This window comes from Ochlerotatus camptorhynchus, unplaced genomic scaffold, assembly GCF_037179485.1.
Source record: "Ochlerotatus camptorhynchus isolate MF236.1 unplaced genomic scaffold, CSIRO-AGI_Acam_v1.1 ptg000212l, whole genome shotgun sequence".
Lineage (NCBI taxonomy): Eukaryota > Metazoa > Arthropoda > Insecta > Diptera > Culicidae > Ochlerotatus > Ochlerotatus camptorhynchus.
Window position 1 is genome coordinate 491887 of NW_027040702.1, and position 21776 is coordinate 513662.

General features: G+C 44.5%; 3 protein-coding genes across 3 annotated transcripts; 1 reads left to right on the forward strand and 2 right to left on the reverse strand.

The window, feature by feature from the left end:
- Positions 1-362: 362 nt before the first annotated feature.
- LOC135703330 (transmembrane channel-like protein 5) lies at positions 363-7127 on the reverse strand. The gene is made up of 7 exons (XM_065224518.1): positions 7100-7127; positions 5665-6110; positions 5491-5593; positions 2452-3029; positions 1740-2293; positions 694-1682; positions 363-635 (listed from the first exon to the last, which is right to left on the reverse strand). The coding sequence occupies exons 1-7, from the start codon at positions 7110-7112 to the stop codon at positions 589-591; spliced, it is 2730 nt and encodes a 909-aa protein (XP_065080590.1). The 5' UTR covers positions 7113-7127; the 3' UTR covers positions 363-588.
- A 6204-nt stretch (positions 7128-13331) lies between these two features.
- Npc1b (Niemann-Pick type C-1b) lies at positions 13332-17757 on the forward strand. Its single transcript, XM_065224527.1, has 7 exons — positions 13332-13433; positions 13627-14559; positions 14618-14835; positions 14894-16425; positions 16481-16593; positions 16650-17215; positions 17269-17757. Exons 1-7 carry the CDS (start codon positions 13397-13399, stop codon positions 17665-17667), a joined length of 3798 nt encoding a protein of 1265 aa, XP_065080599.1. The 5' UTR covers positions 13332-13396; the 3' UTR covers positions 17668-17757.
- LOC135703343 (uncharacterized) lies at positions 17751-18383 on the reverse strand. The gene is made up of 2 exons (XM_065224538.1): positions 17983-18383; positions 17751-17922 (listed from the first exon to the last, which is right to left on the reverse strand). Exons 1-2 carry the CDS (start codon positions 18375-18377, stop codon positions 17754-17756), a joined length of 564 nt encoding a protein of 187 aa, XP_065080610.1. The 5' UTR covers positions 18378-18383; the 3' UTR covers positions 17751-17753.
- Positions 18384-21776: the final 3393 nt, after the last annotated feature.

Genomic DNA, 21776 nt, shown 5'->3' on the forward strand with positions numbered 1-21776 from the left:
TGCCTTTACTGTAGCTACAGTCATGCAGCTGGGGAAAAAAAACACCAAAACAAATACAGCAAGCCATCCATCTCTGTCCCGCTAACGGTTGCGCCCTTGGATACCGTTACGCTTGCCGTTACTTGACAGTCCACTGCGTACGAGAAACAAGCAGCCGATCGAATTCATTCGCGAGTGAATTTTACTACCAAGAATGAACACCTGCGACTTCATGGTATGCGTGTAGCAATTTGTTTCCCGATAGTGGTAGAGAATCTTCGCAGGACTTTTGTTTGAATGAACTCGTAGCCACTTTGTTTATTTTGATTTTTTTTTCACCAGCCCAAACAGCTGATTCTGTACCCCGAATTAAAACCCAAATCTTATTGGAATCTTGCGATTCCAGCTGGTATGATGAAAATCACGTTTATTGTCAATGCATCACGACTAAAAATAAAATGATTACGACATAAATAAATATTCGTTTAATACTGAGGCAAACTCAGATTTCTAAATCGATAAAAAAAAACAATCGAACAATTTCACTTTGAGATAGGTATTCACATTTGAGAGCAATGCAAAAAAAAACAACAGTTTATAAGTTTCGCTTCAGAAGCGTCTCATCCGGACTCGTTCCTCGTTGCACTCATCGATTCCTGTAACATGATCAACATTAAAAATGCTTTCCCAAGACTTCAAATTAAGGCAACTCACGATGATACCCAGACCCCGTTGGACTGTCATCCTCATCCCTCAAAACAGATGTTCCACTGATTTTCCTCGGACTCTCCGCATATCGCCACGTGCCACTCGGATCACTATAGTACTTGTCAGCGGTGCTACTCTTCCGGCCGTTCAACAGTTCCCGGTCAAAGTGCCACTCCTTGCCACGGGTAATCTTACTTATATTGGCCAGCAGGAATTCCTTGTCCTTGGCTTCCATGCACAGCATCTCCTTCAGTAGTTTGACCTTGGCGATCTGTGCTTTGGATTTTGCTCGTAGATAGTACGTGACGACTCCCATCGTCAGGAGCAGCCCTCCGATGATTGCCGGTTTCGTTATGTAAGCGAAGATCTTCCAGAAGATGTGCTCTTCCTGTAGCTTGAGGATTCCCTGCATGAATAGCTGAAACATGTAGGTGTTTCCTCGGAAGGGACCGCATTCCTCGCTAACGGCAACCTGAGTTATGATGTAACCATGGGTGATGATTACACCAAACAGAGACACGAAAACCAGCACCAGGAAGAGCGTTTGGGTCTGGCTGGAGCGCCACAGTTTACTCTGGGGCTTGCAGAAGTAGATAAGGCTTAGCTTCTTGATATAGAACGTCAGGAATAGCTTCGCGGTGACGACTACGCAAAGAAGGGGTGAGAAGAGAAGTCCGAACCAGAGGAGGGTTTGGTTGTAGACCAGTCCGAGACTGTTGTTGGAGATGCAGAACTCGGGCAGGGAGACTGAGTGATTGTAGAAACGATTGATACCGTAGCGAGCGGCTTGGAGGAGGGCCAGGAACAACACGGACACTACAAAGTCGATCACGATGAGGCGGTAGATTTCCTGACCAACCGAAGTCTCCCAGCACTGGTCGTAGGTCTTGTTGAGCCAGTAGAACATCAGGACACCGACGATGCACAGCTGAAGCAGGAAGTTGCGCATCAGGTTGATGTTGAGAGCGGTCGAAGGTCGGCGGTAGTCTTCCATTCTAGAACGGTATGCAAATTAGAAGTTTTTGAATTGTGTTGCTACGGCTTTGACTAACCTCGATATAAACCGGAAGACATATTGAAAAACCAACATCGTTACGTTCGTTGTAATGGAAACGTAGAGCGCTGACCAGGTGCTGAAGTGCTCCGTCTGCCCAAACTCCTGCAGAAGCATCCAGGTGCCGAATGCGATCGACCCAATCATCATGAGTACGGCCAAGTGGGCAATAAAATGGAGAGCAGTGCTGCTCAAGCGTTGCCACTTGCCGGAAGGCCCATCTGGCCGGTTAATGACGGTCAAGTATTCCCGAAGTTCGTGAAAGATGCTGGCATGCTTCAGCTGAGCTGCCTTCTCGTTCGCAATGCCGAAGTCCCACGAGCAGAAGATCTTATGCGTCAGGACGTTGTGAACGGCTCCGCTGGTTTCGATGAAGCTGATCCGGTAGGATCGCGCCATACTGAGCGAAACCACGACGAACGTGGCAATGTACATGATGATCACCGTGAGAAAATACGCATGCGGAAGGCTGTACTCGGAGCTTCCTGGGAGCAACGTGAACGAGACGTTACTGTAGAAGCCGTAGAACAGGATCGATTCGGTGAAGTAGCCCTGGAAATGGTTCAATCGTGAGTTGACATATTCGAAGGAGTTCTATTTGAAGTGAAATCTACTGACCGTCTCCTAAGGCCTTGAAAGCTTATAGTTCAAGAGAAATATTTTCATCAGATTATGACCAGATGGATTTAGCAAATCTTCGATTAACTTACCTCTCCCGTGAAAAGATCCGTAAAGCTGAGGTCCCCTCGAGTGTTCCGCATCGCTCTGTTTGTCAGGTTCTGCTCTGCACTGGACTCCAGCTTTCCAGTCTTCTGTTCCATCCCGTAGTACAATATCTGAGGAAAACTGACGAACCAAAATACGAAAATCACCAGAACCACGTTCAACACCAGCAACCACCGGAGAAACTTGAAGTACGCACTGATGCGGTTGCCGAAGTGACCCTCCACCTCCTTCATGCTGCCGTAGAACAGTTCAAAGGTGGTCAGCGAATTTTTAAGGAATTTTGCAAACTGACTCCCGTACATCTTCCCGCTGTAGCGACACTTGCGCAGGAAGCTGATCGGTTTCGATCGGCTCACGGACCGGCGCGTCACCGTACGGGCCAGGTTGGCCCGGATTTGCCGTTTGATCGACAGGGTCTGGGCCATCGATTTGATCGCCTCGATGCGTAGCTGCTCCGACAGCGGGTTGTCCTCCATGAGCTGTTCGCGCTGTTCCAGCTCCTGGGTGATTTGCTCCACGTCGGAGGCGGTCGTCGTGATGAGGTCGCCATCGATGGACAGGGCTGGAAGGGAACAGGATGGTAAGGGGAGGTTAGCAATGATTTTGTTGAGTTGGTAGCTTTTCGAGTTAAGAATGAATGCAGTTTCCTAGGTTATAGGGTGGGTAGCTTCGTAGGAAGGATCTGCAGCTCCTACGGAAGGTGGTCCCGCTCATGCAGCTTTATAGGAAGGATCAACAGCTCCTGCGGAAAGTGCTTCAGATCCTGTGGAAGGAGCTCCCGCGGAAGAAGCTCCAGCTCATGCGGAATGAGTTCCAGCTTCTACGGAATGCTCTGCTGGTAGAATCTTCTCATTGATGTTCTGGAATATTGTGTGTCGTTATTCGACCGGATAGCTTTCGGTACTCGACGATGTTGCGTTTGGACCATCTCCACGGAAGGATCTGCTGCTCCATAGGAAGGATCTAAACTCCATACGAAGGATCTACAGCTCCACAGGAAGGATCTGCAGCTCCTGTTTAAGGAGCTCCAGCTCCTGCTGAATAAGTTTCAGCTCTCATACGAAGGATCTACAGCTCAATAGGAAGGATGTTCAGCTCCTACGGATGGACCTACAGCTTCTGCGTAAGGAGCTCTAGCTCTTGCGGAATAAGCTCCTGTGAGAGGAGCTCCAGTTTTTGCGGATAGAGCTCTAGCTGCTGCGGAAGAAGCTCCAGCTCTTGAGGAAGAAGCTCCAGCTCCTACGGAAGGCTCTGCTGGTAGAAACTCCTCATGGCTGTTCTGGAATATTTTGCGGCGTTATCCGACCGGACAGCTTTCGGTACACGTACTCGTATAAATCGAATGTGGGCATCAATTATTGTGGCGAAATACTTGAATCCATTCATCGAGTAAATGTTCTCTGCTGACATTGGGAAAGGCTGCCGAAGTTGCTTACGGTTTTTCGTGAATTCTGCATTCATCAATGCCTCTGGACACCTTGAATGTTGAATGACAGCTTCCTCGCGGGAGCAATCAGAATAAGAACGATGAAACAGAGTTGATAATAGAAGAGTTACGCAGAGTGAAGCTTGCAACACTGATGTCGATCAATGGGCATTTTTTGGCAACCTTTGTTTTTGTTTACACCTCGGATGACTTCACCTGGGTTGTGAAAGTTTCCTCTAGTTTCGATAACAATACCTCCCCCGCAACAGAGTCAGTTTGACTACTATGATCGTTAGGTAGACTATGATTCCAGTCTGCGTAACTCTCCTATTATCAACTCTGCGTTGAAGTAGATACATAACAGTTGCCAGTATGCAATTAACGAATTGCTCCTCTAGAAATGCAACGGAACGAAATGATAGATCAGCTCCTTTACTTCTACGGTGAACACAGATTTACCGACTTCAGCTTCCGGATGCACTTTCTGGAAGGTTTTCGACAGTCTGCAACATAATTGCCTCTAAGATCTTTAGCCTACACTTCCAGTCTTGATCCAGGCTCTTACTACTCCACTATATGTGATTAAATGTCTCCACCTTCTGCAAACTTCTTGTTGCATGCGGTTTATCAGATGGGCGATACAAGAGATGAACTAGCCTCAGGCTAAAAATCTCTAAAATAAAGAAAAAAAAAAAAAAAAAAAAAAGATGGGCGATACTCTTGAAACCATTGTAAATTTCTGATACCACTCCTTCACCCGACTTCCGAGGACCATCCAACGAAAAGATTTTGACCGGGTTTGAAGATGGAAACGGATTGACGATAATCATTCGTGAATTTCCACGCTTAAACAGGATCTCTGCCGTAAACGATAGTTCTTTTGGGGCTAGTTTTCGTTCGTCAGCTTTTCCGAGTTTCGATTCCATCACGAATCGGAATTCTCGCCTTCTCACACAAAATTTTCGACTCGGTTTATATGCTTCGGTTTAGATGCGATATTACAAAATATTTTTTACAGTGTAAAACTTTCAAGTGAATCCCTCCTATCAGTGATGTGCTGCCTAGCTCCAATGACCAATCGCTTCACCACTATTTTTCCCATTTTCAAGTGATATATTCAGCTTTTCGTCGACCACTTGATTGTTTTGGTAAACAAGATTGTTTAGAACACATTCGCTTCTCTGATTCAACATTTTCTTCTCAATTCAGATTCATCAATAGCGTCCTTATCAGTCTTTTTTCGAGCACACCTGATAGTTCCTTATCTAGTACGATTGACTATCGAAGAAACACTGCTTACAGTTCCTCTTCTCACATACAAGTACCGTCTAGTTCCTTAAATGAAAATCAACAAATCACCGGGATCATGTGCCATCTCACAGCTTTTTCGCCACTCTCCTTCGTCACGCAACGCTAAAATCATCTGAAAATAGAATCACTTCCCTACAAATGTCAACAAACCTCGTCATCCCGCTCGCTGCTCCCGTCCCCTGTACCCCATTGAACTACTCACACAATTGGTGCAATCAACCTTGACATTCCTCGCCGCTACCTACAAAGGAGTCCTGCTAGGAGCGAACGCTGATAAGGTACTCACTTTTCTGCAACCGCGACGGCATAAACCGGATCGTCTTGTTGTACATGCTGCGTTTGTTGTTCTTAATACTCTTGCCAAAGTTGGCGGACCATCGCCGAAAGCTCTGCGGGGAAAAAATCGGAAAATATATATGCGAAACAAAATCACCACTACGATCTTGCGACGACCACTTACATCGACTGCCACTCGGCTCACCGTCGCCTTGCTACAATCGCTTGTCACGGCATTTTTCTCGAACTGACTCGCCGCGTCCCCGTCGTCCGCAAACTCCCGTATCTCGTCTTCGTCTTCGTTGTCGCCCTGCACCTCTCCGTCATCCTTTTCAACGCTCTGATTTTGTTTACCTCCGTCAGCGTTCGTTCGGTGATAGTACAGCTCCTTCCGTCGCCTGTAGGCGGCGTCCTCCCGCAGCAGAAAGTTGCTATCACTCGTGCTCTGGAAATCGCTGGACGACGACGACGGGGAGCACTTGCTGGGTTCCGCGAAAATTGGCTGATCCACAGCTCCTCCTCCTGCTCCAGCGCCTAGAGTGCAGAGCTGCGATTCGGATCCAGCCACTTCGATGTTGAAAACATCGCTCACCGTTCGGCGGTGCTGGTGTCGAGCCATTGTCCGATGATCTACGACACGGGAACACGGTTTCAAATGGACATTTTTCTTGCTTTCTTCGGGTGAAAAGTGTTACGCAAAACCGATTCTTTGTCCACGGGTAATTATTTGCCACTTGCTGTTCGCACAAAACGGGAAGTGATTCAGTCCAGTGGGTGTGTTGTGATAATTAGTGATAGTTTTGACATTCCAGCAGCACGGTGCGATGAATGCCACTGCTGGAGAGAGGGGACAGTGATGTCGGATTTTCGCTCGAACATTTAAGGGGTTTCCGGGTTGTTGTCGAAAAAATCATTTTTAGCCATTTATTATTGTTTGCAAGTACTTTGGTCGTTTTCCAAATTAAAAAAAAAGTTTTCAAATCGGTTATAATTTTTAAACTAAACGGCGATTGGCAACGCTGCTCACGAACGACGATCAAAACAAAACAGGCAAAGAGGAAGATAAAGCGTCTGCGCTCAATGTATGTAAACCGGTAAGGCAATGCGGGTTTATTGTCTCTTTCACTCTGCCGCAGTCAACTGGTTGACGAAGTGTGACGTTAAACTCCGTCATCGATTTAAAGAGTGACAGAACGGAAGAGATGATAAATTCACGTTGCCTCACCTGTTTACATCCACATTAGTCTGCGATGTGTTTGAAAATATTCATCCACCAAACGTCATGCGATGAACGAATGATCAAACGAGGGGTACACCATTGATGAATTGTGGATTGGGAAAAGATTCGCTTTGCCGTAATCTAGGCGCAATCAAATTTAGATAATCATTATGATTCTGAAGCGATAAACAAGTCAAGTTGAAAATTGCATTAGGTCCCAAGTAAATTGATCGATTCTCTTACGTTAATAACTTGAGCACATAACCGTTTATTGTTGTGTTTGTCATATTAGATATCGATCTGTGTGCTGAAATACCTGGGAAGGTCTTTACATGGCCAACGAAGAGAATCTGTCAATATTACTTTGGACCTAATGCAATGTTCACCAGTGGTTACTTACTGTAAAAATCCATACAAACTTCCGTTCGTTTATTTAACTTACAAGAAAGCACACTTTCTTTCTTTTACTGAACCAAGACTGAATGTTGAATGCATGCGATGAAGATCATTTGCCGAGCGCGGCGCAGAATAAAAACTAGAACTGGCCGACAGATAAGCACTGATAAGACTCGGTGTTTGGTTTTATGGGATTGAAAGTTTGTATACCTATTTGATTACTCACTTTTATTGGCCTTTATTAGGTATTTGCCGTATATCTGCAGAGGACCTCAAGTGGCATTTCACTCGTATTGAGTTGCTTCAACAAGTGTTTGATAAATTGACTACCGAATCGTTGTCAATTTTTGATACGGAACACCCATCTTGAGGACGGTTGTTTTGCTGTCTATCAGTAATGTAAAGATATCTTGATGACTACTTCAAAAGGTCCTATCTGCTTTGATCGATTCACTTAATCGACTTGCTTTTTTGATAACCACGGTTGTACAAGCAAATTTCGCGCTATCTTTGCCACATAGTATTTTTTTTTGTACTAGGAGGTTCTCGTCTAGCATCCAGAACGTCAAACACAACAGGATATTTTTTGCAGCTGATTCAATTAACTTTTTTTTTTCTGTATATGTAATCAAGCTTTATCAATTTCGTTTTTACTGCTTTAAATTCTATGTACCTCGGTATCTGGAAAGTATGCCAAATGGAAACATCTGTTCAAGGGTATAGAAAATTCCATCATCACCTGGAACTGCTTTGATATTTTGAAACTTTTTAGTTATAGATCTTACTTCGTACAAATCAGCCCCCTTCCTAAAGCGCTGGAATAAGTTTTTCAGGTTTTTGTGAGCTTCCAAAAGTGTTTGGAACACGGGTCTAATTTCAACACATTATTTTCGAAAGTTTTGTTCCTCAGGGCAGAGATTCGCTTTTCAATTTTTTTTTTTTTGCAAATCACGCCAGATAATTTTCATGGCAAGATTGCGTATTCTTTGATATTGCCGCGTACGGAAATTTTTCAGACGGATCAAGAGCTGAAAATCGTCGTCTATTATAATTGCATTTTGATACTGACGCAGCTCTTGCTTCAACTATAGAAGTAATCAGGCATTTGGCAATTATCTACGGCCCTTACAAATTTTATAAATTGTGTATGGACAATTGTCTACGCAGGGGGGGGGGGGGCTTGAATCCAAAAAAAACTGTCGTAGTTAATGCACAGCCCCTTGTAATCGCCCGTCGAATATGCTAAGAGATATAGTATTATCATAGAGGTAACTCTAAGACCAGAAGGTCTTGGAAAAAAACGAGCTCAACTTTTTGGCTCAGCTCTGGTACTATCTTCAGTCCCTAGCTAATCGATGCACCCTCGAAACATTGGAAAATCCACAAACCCCTCATTTTATCTGTCAAATTTTCATAGCGAATCAAAACAAACATAGTGTAGTACTGGAATTTATACTAGAATGGGGTGCGCTAATCGATTTGCTTGGGACCAATAGGCTAGTCAAGTAGTGAGTAGTTTCGAGGGGTGCATCGATTAGCTTGGGACCGAAGAGAGTACCAGAGCTGAGCCAAAAATTTGAGCACATTTCTTCGGGATCCTCTGATCTTAGAGTTACCTCTATGGTTATATTGTTAATAATCCTTGCTTCAGGCCACTGGTGTCGGCACCCACGAGTACGATAAAGTACGTGTTTTTTACCGGACCAGTAAAGTCGAACTGTGGTTTCGGTGAGGACAACAACATAATGAAAAAAGTATTTATTAACAATTTCTCTCTACACGCTCAAATGGTATAAATTGGATTTGGGTTAACGCTGTCGGAGATGGCAACACGTCTACTGTTCTATTCACCTTGCTACAATCATCCGTACGTTTTGCAGTGGGTGACTGCCAACCTTACCAACAGCGCTGCCATTTATACAGATTTATCTGTATTATACAGATTTTTTAATCTTAATACAGACCCGATACAGAATACAGATTTATCACAGATTTTTAAATTACAATACAGATTTATACAGATTTTTATACAATGCTTGAGAAAAAAAAATTCAAAATTTATAAAAACAAAATAACTTGCTCGATTTTATCAGCGTACCCCCTTCTCTCCAAAATTAAGAGGACAGAGGACCAACCGCTTTCGGATGCATATGGAGCTGGTAGTAAACGATTTGAGATTGTATGGGGATTTACAGTATTAATTGAATATTTCCAATATAAGCATGTATGTTAAATACAAGAAAAGTGCCCGAGCACATTAAAATGGTACAAATACAAGTACTCGTAAACATTTTACTTGCATTGAAAATGTATTTCGTAAGAAATTGCGGATGTTCTGATATTCTCCATACTGCAAAAATGATTTTACCAGCACTGGCGGGGCGACATCTCTTGACTTTTCGGTGTAACTACCACACAAATGATGTAATTAATCGTATTCATCTATATTAAAAATATCAAATAGTAATGAACTCGTGCACTTTTTTGCATTTAAAACTGCTTATCAGGAAGATAATGAATAGAAACTAAAATCTCCATACATTTTCAAACGGCTTCATATCACTCTTATAAATAAGTACGGACGATATCACAAATGGCGCAATTATATCCCGTATGGTTAGTACGATAGCCCGAATAGGTGGTTAAGCACTTTTTATGGTTATTTTGTATGCACTGTTTTTGTAAAACAACGAAACATGATTAATTAAGAAAAAAATCGTGAATACAGAAAATACAGATTTTTTAATAGAGTGGATACAGATTTTTTATAAAACCACCTGGCAGCTCTGGGCGCGAAGCACATTTTTTCTTTTCATTACCGTTCAGTACTTTGTACATTTAACACGCGAATTAAACCTTTCTTTTCTAACTACGAGTTCTTGGTGTTTTATTGTCGGTGATCCCTTTTCCGGTCTTTCTCGTGTCGTTCGCTTTGCGTGGAGTGGTTCTGCCCACAAACGCTTGGTCAACGCTACACGCTCAATATTCACCCTCAATTGATTATCCCCAACAAATCGCGGAGCATTCGGATCCGTGGCGCAGCTAAATAGCCCTTTTGTCTTGATATCAGCAATTTGTTGTTCAGTCGGCAAGTACGCAATACGCAACTTACCATCCTCCACCAACTCACGAACGAAGTGCTGGATATCTACCTACATGTTTCAACCTTTTCTGCTTCCCTGGTTCGACCGTTATAGCAATGCAAGGTTGATTATCTTCAAGGATGTTGATTGTCTCGTTCATAACGCATCCAGTAGAGCTGAGAAATTTCGCCATTCAAGTCAGCTTGCAACTGGCCAGACAAAGGGCCATCAGCTCCGCCTTTGTGGTCGAAAGCGCTACCGAAGACTGCTTCTTGGTTATCCACGCAACCACAGATCCACACAGCTTGATGACGAACCCGAAAACCGAGCGCCGATCATTCTTCATCTGCGTACGCTTCGATAATATTTGTTGATTCCTGTCGACGGTACACGAGCTTGTAGTTGATCGTCCCTTGAAGATAGTGTAGTATTCGCTTGAGGTGCCTCCAGTGTTCCTCCTTAGCACAGCACTGGATCGCAGCATAGTAGTTAACTGCCGCGCAACATAAAGCAGCCGACAAGCTCCCTGTACAGCTTAGACGTCATCTCCTTCGTATCCTTCTTTTTCTCCAGCTTCAGGCGAGGCTCCATCGGTATAGCAGATGATTTACAGGAGCTCACCCTGAAGCGCTCCAGAACTTTGCTCAAGTAAATGCGCTGGTCAATAGTCAAAACTCCTGCTTTGCGATCGCGATGGATGTTCAAGCCAAGAAATGACTTCACTTCCCGAAGATCCCTAGTTTCAAACTCACTGCACAGGTTCGCCTTCAGCGCACGAATTGCTTCCACTGAGTTCCCAAGGACAAGTATATCGTCTACGTAGATGACTACGTACAGCATCACACCAACCTTCGACTAACTGTACAGACATGAATCGTGCTCACTTTGTTTCAACTGCAGCCGGATCATAAACTGGTGGAAATGCAAATTCCATTTCCTCGAAGCTTGCTTCAACCATTCGAACACATGAAGATTCGATACATTCGGTCGCTTGTTGTACCACGCCTCATTTGACGTGATATTACCATAGAGGTAACTCTAAGACCAGAAGGTCCCGAAGAAACGTGCTCAATTTTTTGGCTCAGCTCTGGTACGCTCTTCGGTCCCAAGCTAATCGATTCACCCCTCGAAACATAGGAAAATCCACTAACCCCTCATTTTATCTGTCAAACTTTCATAGTGAATCAAAACAAACATAGTGTAGTACTAGAATTTTGACTGGAATGGGGTACGTAATCGATTAGCTTGGGATCAATAGGCTAGTCAAGTAGTGAGCCTTTTTAAAATCGTTAGTTTCGTATTGATTGTTGATATTACCAGTCAGACTTTGATTTACCAAAAATTTAGCTGTTTACAACGCCTCACACCACATTGCCTTGGAAAGCTCACTTACTTCAAGCATAGTTGTACGATTCAGCCTCTCGCTGACCCCGTTCTGCTCTGGAGTATACGGCACCGTTGTCTACAGCCTGATGTCTTTTTGCCTACAGGACTAATTCACGGCTTTTCCGGTGTATTCACCGCCGTTGTCACTTCGGAAACGCACGATCTTTGTCCCGAAATGGGCGGTCACCATCGCCTCATACTCGATGAGCCGTTCTCGCACTTCATCCTTACGCTTCATGAGGTACGGTGCTCTCATGTTGGCTGGTCTTCCGTTAAACCTGAGCAAGCCGAACTGGTCCATGAACAGCTTTACGTCCTTGTCCTTTACGACGATAGTGACACATTTCAGCTAAAGCACTTTAGTAAAAGTATTTAGTTCCAATCGAGCAAAGCAGTGCATTTTAACTTTTGACAGACGTTCATACTTTTACTTAGAGGACTTCAATTTCAGCCGGGAAGGACGCTGGTTGAACTTCTCGTAGTAGGATCTTGAGCCCATATTCACCTTTCTCTTGGGTTAGTGAACCGATAGTGCGTTCGCTCCGGGGGAGCCTTGCGTTGTTGAAGAATCGGTAGCATCGTGCTACGACGCATAGTTTGGCTATGTCAGATAAACGTTCGAACGGTGATGAATCGACGGTAGGGCTATGCATAAAGATGGTTGGGCACTTCTTGTTGCAAACCGGGAGTGTCTGTCGTCGAAACCACACAGACGGGCCAATTGTCAACGGGAGGTTATGATAAAAGTCGGTCCATGTCACCACAAATCGTCCTTCGAGATCTGGCTTGGCATCATTCCTCGAGAAATCCGGTCTGTTTAAATTCAATTCCGACGGCATTCACGACTTGATCCAATGTAGAACGACCGCAGATTACACCCAGAATCCTGGAGGTTCCACAAATTCATTGTTTCGACGTAGATTTTCGACAAGCTGGCTGCCGCAGAGTTCAAGTTGAGGAATGGACTGTACACGCAGTGGAGCAACGCGTGATGTGGCAGTCAGTAGATGGCTGTGGAGCTGTCCGGAATCGTCACGAGAGACGACGTAGCTGCAACAGCCGTATGCTGTTTTTGAAGCATCGCAGAAGCAGTGTAAGCTGTATTGGTGACTCTGTACGGCTCTGCGTGGCACGGAGTGAGCTTGTAGTTCGCTGAGCTCCGAGCGATATTCTTCGGACAGACCTTCATCCAACTCCCAGAATTAAATTTATTGCGAAATCCCAATAAAATCTGAAAACAATCTTAAACGCTTCACAAATCTCCTGGAGAGACTTTGGGAACATGTACAGCTACATTGTTCAAAAATCCTTCTTCGCTACAGTAACTTCAACAGGACTTTAAATTCATTCAACCACTCATCCAGTAAATTCTACTGAACTCTGGATTAAGCGAATTTCTCATCCATCCGTCGCACCTCACCACTCATCATCGGCGACCGCCTTCGCGCTTTGATAAGATAATCACCTCAATCAAGTTCCAATACAAACAGCAACTCATTCCGTTCGAGTTCCGTTCGCCCACTTGCCACAGGTGTTCAACTCGAACAACTCAAGCCCAGCTTTCAAAGTAACTACAATCTGTCTTCCAAACCGTCACCAGTTGTAGATGGCAGCGTCCTTTCACGGGAGCTTATCTCACGCGTCAATCGATAAGATTCGTTTATCGGTCGACCGACTGCCGTTCAGCGCATTTTATTCGGTTCGATTGACCAATTCGGCTTACGGCTGGCTTAGCCAGACATATTCAGTCAATTGTCGGCCGTCGAGCGTGGCGGAGGTGTTCTTGAACTTGTGCGTGAAAGTTTGGCCCCGGAAGGAATGTGGATTGCAGGATGATGGTTGGGAAGTTGTTGTCATGGTGGATGAGTGGTATGTGAAGTGTATTCGGTTGGGTTCAATAGTCCACCGAAAATAAATGAGTTTACGGAATGGGAGGCAGATAATCCAAAGTTCCATTCATGACTGAATTGATTGAACCAGGAAATTCCCAGTAGTTTGATGGATTGCCTGAATTGTGTAGGCAACGATGTTACGTTTTGATCTAATTTCGAATACCTTACAGTGCGGTTGGTGGTATTGGTGCTGGCTTTGGCAGCATGCCGGGTGGCGTCACAGGATGGCGAACACCACTGCGTGATGTACGGAATCTGCAACGAGATCGGGATACACCATCAGAATTGTCCAACTGCGGAGAAGGCTAAGCCGTTGAACAATCCGGCGGCAGAGGAGATCATGCGTCGGCGATGCGGTTTCATGTTTGAAGATAACGATGTGCCTTTATGCTGTGACTATTCGCAGCTGTTGGAGTTGGACAAGAATTTCAAGAACGGGGAAGGCCTGTTCGGACGATGTGAGACTTGTACGAAAAATATGCTGTTCAGTATTTGCAATATGGCGTGCAGTCCAGAGCAGAGTCGGTTCTTGACGGCTTACGAGGATCCCAGCGGAACGTTCGTGGAGAAGGTTGACTACCGGATCAGTCGAGAGCACGTGGAAGGAGTGTACGAATCGTGTAAAGGCATTATTCTTCCATCGAGTGGAAAGTATGCAATGGATATCGCTTGTGGAGGCTGGGAGTCGACAAGGTGTACGGCGGAGAGGTGGTTTGAGTATCTCGGGGATGCCGAGAATAATGACTACGTGCCTTTCCTGATTGAGTATCAGTATCCGGAGAACCCGGACACGCGGTACAATCTAGATGTTCTGCATTGCAACGAAGCGTACAATGATTCAAACAGCTGCTCGTGCGTAGACTGCTTGGAAAGTTGTCCAGTATCGGATCCACCAATAGCAAATGATCCAGGATTTTTGGTTGGCGATTTGAACGGGGCGACATTCGTGGTGGCCGTAGTCATTGGTGGGTTTGGGCTGGTGGTTGTGTTGATTTCTGGGTTTGTGCGATCTTCTGGAAGGTCATTTGAGTTTCCAAAGTTCTGCGGAGGTTTTCCGGTTGTCAACGTCAGTTTGACCAAGTTTTTCACCAGTTTAGGAACATGTAAGTATCCTCGAAACAGTTTCGTCGCCAATCAAATAATGAAAGCATTCTTTCTCAGTTTGCGCAGCTCATCCAGTGTTGATTTTGGCAATTTGCTCTTGGATCGCTGCTGGTCTTTGCTACGGAATTGTATACCTGGAGATAACTACCGACCCCGTTGAGCTGTGGGCATCTCCCGATAGTCGATCCCGTGTCGAAAAAGACTATTTCGATTCTCGGTTTTCACCCTTCTTCCGTACTACGCAGATGTTCATCAAACCAATCAAACGGGACTACGTATGTATTGACTTTCTGTTATTTTCTCAGCCCAAGTCCTACAATTTCAATCTTCCAGATCGTTCACCCAACCTCCACGGGCAACATCACCTTTGGTCCAGCATTCGACAAGGAATTTCTCCTGGCGGTCTTTGCCCTGCAGGAGGAAATCGAGAAAATAGGCCAGGAAGAGGGAGCCGGCCTGGAGAAGATTTGCTACGCCCCGATGACGGCAGCTGACAAGGAAACAGTCCTGAACGAATGTACGATTCAATCGGTGTTTGGCTATTTCCAAAACGACTACGACAAATTTAATAAAACCTCTTTGGACTTTGAAGGATTCGAAGTGAACTACTTGAACACGATCAATGACTGCACTCGGAACGCCTACCTACCGGCTTGCTTTGGGCCATACGGAGGCCCTGTGGAACCAGGAATAGCTGTTGGAGGCTTTCCAAAGCCGGCGATGGGGGAGAGCCCAGATTTCCGAATTGCCACCGGGGTCATCGTAACCATATTGATCAATAACAAGGCCAATAAGGGCGAGCTGGGACCGATGATGGAGTGGGAGAAGAAATACATCGAGTTCATCGAGAAATACCGGAACCCATTGATGGATATAGCATACACGGCTGAGCGATCCATCGAGGACGGGATTGACGCCATGTCCGAGGCAGAGATGTACACCGTGATCATCAGCTACGTTGTGATGTTTATTTACATTACGATTTCGCTGGGCAAGATCAGTGGCTTGCGGACGTTTTTCAAGGAATCCAAGATAATTTTGGCGGTTGGAGGCATTGTGATCGTTCTGGTTTCCGTCGCTTGCAGCTTAGGCTTCTTTGGATATCTACGCTTGGCTACGACCATGTTGACGATCGAGGTCATTCCCTTCCTGGTGTTGGCCGTCGGCGTGGATAACATCTTCATGTTGGTTCATGCCTTCCAGCGGATCGATCGCTTGGAGACTCCGGAAACGGAAAAGGCCATCGGAAAGGCTTTGGGCCAGATTGGTCCTTCGATTCTGCTGACATCGGCGAGTGAGTGCTTCTGTTTTGCGATCGGAGGCTTATCGCCGATGCCCGCGGTCAACACGTTTGCCTGGTACGCTACGGTGGCACTGTTGGTAGATTTTCTGCTGCAGATAACTGCGTTTGTGGCACTGATGGCGTTGGATGAACGGCGTACCGCCAGCGGTCGGTTGGATCTGTTTTGCTGCGTTAAGAGTGGAAAGCAGATGGACGGAACCGAAACGACAGGGTTCCTGGAGAGGTTCTTCGGGAAGTACTACGCTCCATTTTTGATGAAGAAACCGGTTCGATTGACGGTGTTGGCGTTCTTCATCGTACTGTCGTCACTGTCGTTGATGGTCGTTCCCAACGTGGAACCCGGACTGGATCAGGAATTGTCAATGCCGAAGGATTCGCACTTGGTAAAGTACTTCCAGTTCATGGCGGAGTTGCTGTGGATGGGTCCACCGGTATACTTTGTGCTGAAGGCTGGATTGAATTACAGCTCCGTAGCCGATCAAAATCTGGTCTGCGGAGGAGTGCTGTGCAACTCTGACTCGGTGCAGACTCAACTGTACCTGGCTTCACGCTATCCGGAGATGTAAGATTTGTGTGACTTGCGTTTGGGAGGTTGAATAATAGCCATGTTATTTCAGAACCCATATTGCTAGACCGTCTTCTTCGTGGCTGGACGACTACGTCGATTGGTTGACCATTGATAGCTGTTGCCGGTTCAATTCAACGGATGAATCGTTTTGCATGAGTTCAAGTAAGTTTATCAATTTACCAAAGACGCAATCCATTTCTGAGGACTCCATTCCCCAGATACCTTCTGCCAGTCCTGTCCGAAGGAGTTTGACGAAACGGGAATACGGCCGACGGTGCCGCAGTTTGAGCGGTACATGGAGTTCTTCCTGTCGGATATTCCGGACGATCGATGCGCCAAGGCAGGTCGGCCCGCGTACCTGTCGGCACTAAACTACGTGACGGGTTCGGATGGCCACCTGAATGTGCACGATTCATACTTTATGAGTTACCATACGACGGTGGTCACCTCGAGAGACTTCTACGAAGCGCTGCAGTGGGCTCGGAAGGTTACCGACGACATTCAGCAGATGCTGGATGAGAAGGACGCCGGAGTGGAGATCTTCCCGTACAGTGTGTTTTACGTGTTCTACGAGCAATATCTAACGATCTGGGGAGATGCACTGTTGTCGTTAGGGCTATCGTTGGCTGCGGTGTTCGTTGTGACGTTCCTGGTCACCGGATTGGACATTGTGTTCTCGTTGATCGTGTTGTTAATGGTGTTCCTGATTCTGCTGAACATGGGAGGCTTCATGTGGCTGTGGAACATCACCTTGAATGCCGTGTCGCTGGTCAATCTGGTCATGGTAAGTAATGCTCGTTCAAGTTTAGATAGAAATTACAACTTCTAACGTTCCAGAGCGTCGGAATCGGAGTGGAATTCATTTCACATATCGTTCGATCCTACAAGAATGAAGTGGGCAGCAAAATCGATCGTGCAGCTCTGGCGTTGACCAAGACCGGCAGCAGTGTCTTCTCCGGAATCACACTGACCAAGTTTGCCGGAATCATTGTGCTGGCGTTCGCCAATTCACAAATCTTCCAGATATTCTACTTCCGGATGTACCTTGGAATTGTTCTGATCGGCGCGATTCATGGATTGATACTGCTGCCCGTATTCCTCAGCTACATCGGACCACGATCCACCAAGTCCACGGTGACGAGGGAGAGCATGGAACCCATTACACCACAAGATCCTTGGATCGATGCAGAAATCAATGGGACGCTGCCGGAGCCTTCGGCTTCGCTGAAACAATAACCCCATAGATAGTCATTTTCGTTAACTGGTCATGTAATTTATTCACCCACACCAACACAAATACAAATCGATATCAATACTCGCTTTCAACTGGGCAGTTTGAATGGGAGTCCGGTAAACCTCGGTCTCTGGGTGATTTTGTCCGCATTGATCTTCTCACCGATAATGGTAATCTCCTGTCGCTTCTTCGGATGGTACAGCAGGTGAACGTCCTCCGATTCCAAGCGATAGAAAGGATCCGAATGCCATCCGTAGCTGTCGATTGAAAATGCGCCCATCAGTTACCGTGTTCAACCAGGACTCTTCGAAACTCACCTCTGATTCTCGGTTCTCGGTTCCTGGAACTTCTCCTTCGGCCCTTCGGCGATGTTCTTCTCCAGCAGCTTGAAGTACTTGTCAAAGTTGGCCAGGCCGCTCTGGGCCGCAGCCGTCGTCGAGTCGTACTTGGACCAAAACTTGATGGCTATCGGGACGCGATTCACGTTCGGCATGAAGTGGTCGGTCACGTGGATGTACGCATTCTGCTTGTTGATCGCTTCCTTCTCGAACGCGTAGGAAACGATTGCTGGAGGTTTCGGGACTTCCTCCTCCTTGATGACCGCCGAAGCCATGACATCGACCTTCATTGCCACTTTCTCCCCGGAAAACCGGGCTGCTGCCACTAGAGCACGGGCTAACACACGCGAATGCACCTTATCGCTTTGAACCATGCGGATGGACTGAGACGGACCGGGGCTCAAATTTGCCAAAATTGCCTAACTCCCAGGCGCGCGCCTGTCATGATTGTCAATTGGGAGGGGGCGGTTTAGAGCCAAATGCAAAAAGAGTTGTGCGAAGCAGCTAAATGGAAGCAATAAATTGCGAAATAATTTATTTTCGCTACTAATAGGGAAACTAGGGTGCAACCAGGTGGGGGTGGGGCGACCTTCGAGAACCGTATCTGCCCGGTGGAAACTAGGTGAAAGTGACGTGGCAAAACGAAGCGAAGCGGAACAGCGAAGCTTCCGTGATGGGTAGTGGATTCTTTTTTAAAAAATATATTACGATAAACGAATTCTTCGGTGTTTTTGCCTCTGTTCACAGGCGAGCGAGAAGCGGTGGAAATCAAGGTTCGTAAACAAGTTATGCGGATGGAACTCCGGGTCGGTCCTGTTGTCAAGTATTTGGCGCTTCTTTGTTGTGTCTTTTATGCTTGGATTCTTTGTGTTTTTTTTTTTATTTTGCATTCATAATAGTAAAGTTTGTCATGTTGAGGCAGGTAATCACCGGAAAGTTTTTATATCTGTTTTGATGAAGGTAGTTTCGTGTGTTTTTTTTTTTTTTTGTTTATTTGCAAGTCGAACTCACCTTGGAGGTTATTAGGAAACTACTGCGAGAAAGGATCGATTTTGGTGGAACAAATTATCACAGACAAACAGACGTAACTCTGCTTCCTGAATCGTCGTACACGCATTTAACATTCAATTTAATTATTATTAGTTTGACGGTTCAATACATTCTATCAAAAAATTTTTGCAACATTGTTTGAGACTTGGCAAGCAAGCTTTTTTCCGCGGCTAGCTCGTGAGATGTGAGTTCCGTGACAATATATTTAAAGAAAATTTATTAAAAGAGTTACGTCTTTTTGTCTGTGGAATTACTATCTGCTTTGTGTTTTGTTCTCCTGTCAGTGAAAGACTTATTTCGTTGGGGTCTCATTCAGTTTCAATAAATTTCGCATCCGAGCAATTCCAGATCAAATAGGAAAAAAATGAATATCAGACTCACACTCTCCGATTTACATGAAGCTTTGCAAAACAGTTGCTACTCCTCGATTGACCAAATACAGCGAAATTTGCCCAAAGAACCTAGTGAATGGAAAGTAGGACATCAAAATGTTATCCAAATGATATTAAATTCTGTTTTTAAAATCATGTTGATAACTTTTTGAATGTTTTTTTTTTATTTTTAATGAGATCGAAATATTTTCAAATCATTTTGATATTACTAAAAATCTGAATCGCAAACATAATTTGATTTCTGATAACAAAGTGCAAGCACATTGCTAGCTAAAAGCTCCGTTTTAAAACGTAATAAACGAAACAGGGTGTCCTAAATTGGGTCTAATAAGCGACCACCAATTTAGATGATAGCGATGATAATTGTGTACCACTCATTGCAGTAAGGAAACTAAGTCCGGTAGCAGTGGGCTCTCCTCCCTATTTGATTTGATTAAGATAAACTCTGGTTGTTCTCAACATGTCACTGTACGAAGGGCCGAAAACGGGTTGGGTGGATTGATAGGCAAAGTCATATCATAGAGGTAACTCTAAGACCACTGGGTCCCGAAGAAAATCATTATTATTTTTGGCTCACTCAGTACCAGCACAACGGTCCCAAGCAGTCCCAAGCTATTTCACTCACCCCTGCATGTTCTGCAGGAATCCACACACCCCTGATGTTATCTGTCAAACTTTCATAGCGAATCAAAACAAACAGAGTGTAGTAATAGATTTTAAACTAGAATAGGGTACGTTAATCGTTTGCTTGGGACCAATAGGCTACTAAAGTGGTGAGCCAATTTAAAATCGTTAGTTTCGTATTGATTGTTGGTCATATGGCTGCCTACACGGGAAAGTACAGAATCTCTTTCCAGCACTATGACCATAACATTGGTCAAAAAATAATCCGTCAAACAGAAGGATACCTCAATGAGTGTGGAGAAGAGCCCGTCCTTTACCCACTAAATGTTAACAACAGGGAGGGGACAATTTCACTCTCCCCATTCAAATCGCTTCAACTCAGTTCCTTGATGGTTCCTCTCAATCCTCAACATAGGTATATATTTAATGAATTATGGACAGACTTCACCAAATTCTGTTTCCATGGATTCTGTCTAAAGGCGTTAATGTCACGATCGTTTTCCTCCTCTGACTCATAGATTCTTATTTTACAGCAGCTACTGTTCACAATCTTCCCTGCATTAATTGATCCTGGATTACTATTAAAATGTCCATTCGAAACACAGTCACTAATTTTCTTATTTATTATCATTAACAAACAAAAAGCTAATCTTCTACAAAAAATGATAGAAGCAATAAAATAAAAACAACAAATCGAGATGTGATCCATTTCTTAGTTTAGCGTGAAAAAGCGATGTTATTATGTTGCTTTAAATCTTGATTTAAACATCGAGATGGTAATCTATGGGATCAAAAAAAGGTTAGAAAACTAATCTGTTTCAGTTGATGTGTAATAACCGATATATTGTTTCAAAGTTAAGAACCTAATTGGGAACGATAAACAACTAATTAACGTTCAATTATCACATGATCACAATTAGTCTTTGAAACACCTAGTTGTTCTCTTCAAAATCACTTTATGCAAACACAATTTGCATTATTTGAATAAAAATTTTACATGCATCAGTTTTTAAACCGAAAGAGCAGGAATTTTTTTGAGTTTCTCTGACAAATAATGGATTTGTTTGCGAATCACAGCTTTCAATGAGCTCAATAAAAATTGTGATTAATTTCTTAAACATTAATTATTTCCTTGATAGGCCGAATTGAGAGACTATGCTGTTTTACATTAAATCCTGTAACACCATTTAGTGAATTGTGCTATTTAATTTTGAATTTTGCATTTCGATTTTTGTACATCATCTGGAAGAACTTCGTTTTCTGAGCACAACTATATTTTTGACGTAGGATTACGTCTTTCGGCAACATATTGGGGGTATTTCAAAAAACCAAAATCGACCGCTTTACGAAAAGTGGTCAGGTTTTGATCACTTATAGCTCTGTCAATAGCGGATGGATATTATTTCTAAACAAGTCAATCGATTGGAATGTCATCTACGAATCTACTATTGAAAATTGCACGAATGCACTATTGAAAATTATCACCGATTGACTGCGCAAAGCACTTTCCCAAACACAGATTTAAAAATCGAATTCACTCCGGTCTCACCGAACGGTGTTTATTAATTCATCGCGTGTGGTGAGTGGTGGTGTCCAGTGGTCATCATCAACAGCAGCAGCATTACTTTCGGCACGTGGCGTTGAACATTATTCTCCAGAACACAACGAGAGCTGCCTAAGCGGTCCATTCAGCGAATATGGAGGAAG

What these genes read in the sequence shown, in the direction of transcription:
- LOC135703343 (XM_065224538.1), bottom strand. Translation starts at nt 18,377, where the DNA reads ATGGTTCAAAGCGATAAGGTGCATTCGCGTGTGTTAGCCCGTGCTCTA. An exon ending in CCGAGAACCGAGAATCAGAG is followed by an intron (nt 17,923 to 17,982) that starts GTGAGTTTCGAA and finishes TTCAATCGACAG; the next exon opens with CTACGGATGGCATTCGGATC.
- LOC135703330 (XM_065224518.1), bottom strand. An exon ending in TGAGCCGAGTGGCAGTCGAT is followed by an intron (nt 5,594 to 5,664) that starts GTAAGTGGTCGT and finishes TTTTCCCCGCAG; the next exon opens with AGCTTTCGGCGATGGTCCGC. An exon ending in AACGGGGTCTGGGTATCATC is followed by an intron (nt 636 to 693) that starts GTGAGTTGCCTT and finishes ATCATGTTACAG; the next exon opens with GAATCGATGAGTGCAACGAG.
- Npc1b (XM_065224527.1), top strand. Translation starts at nt 13,397, where the DNA reads ATGATGGTTGGGAAGTTGTTGTCATGGTGGATGAGTG. An exon ending in GTTGTCATGGTGGATGAGTG is followed by an intron (nt 13,434 to 13,626) that starts GTATGTGAAGTG and finishes AATACCTTACAG; the next exon opens with TGCGGTTGGTGGTATTGGTG. An exon ending in GCTTCACGCTATCCGGAGAT is followed by an intron (nt 16,426 to 16,480) that starts GTAAGATTTGTG and finishes ATGTTATTTCAG; the next exon opens with AACCCATATTGCTAGACCGT.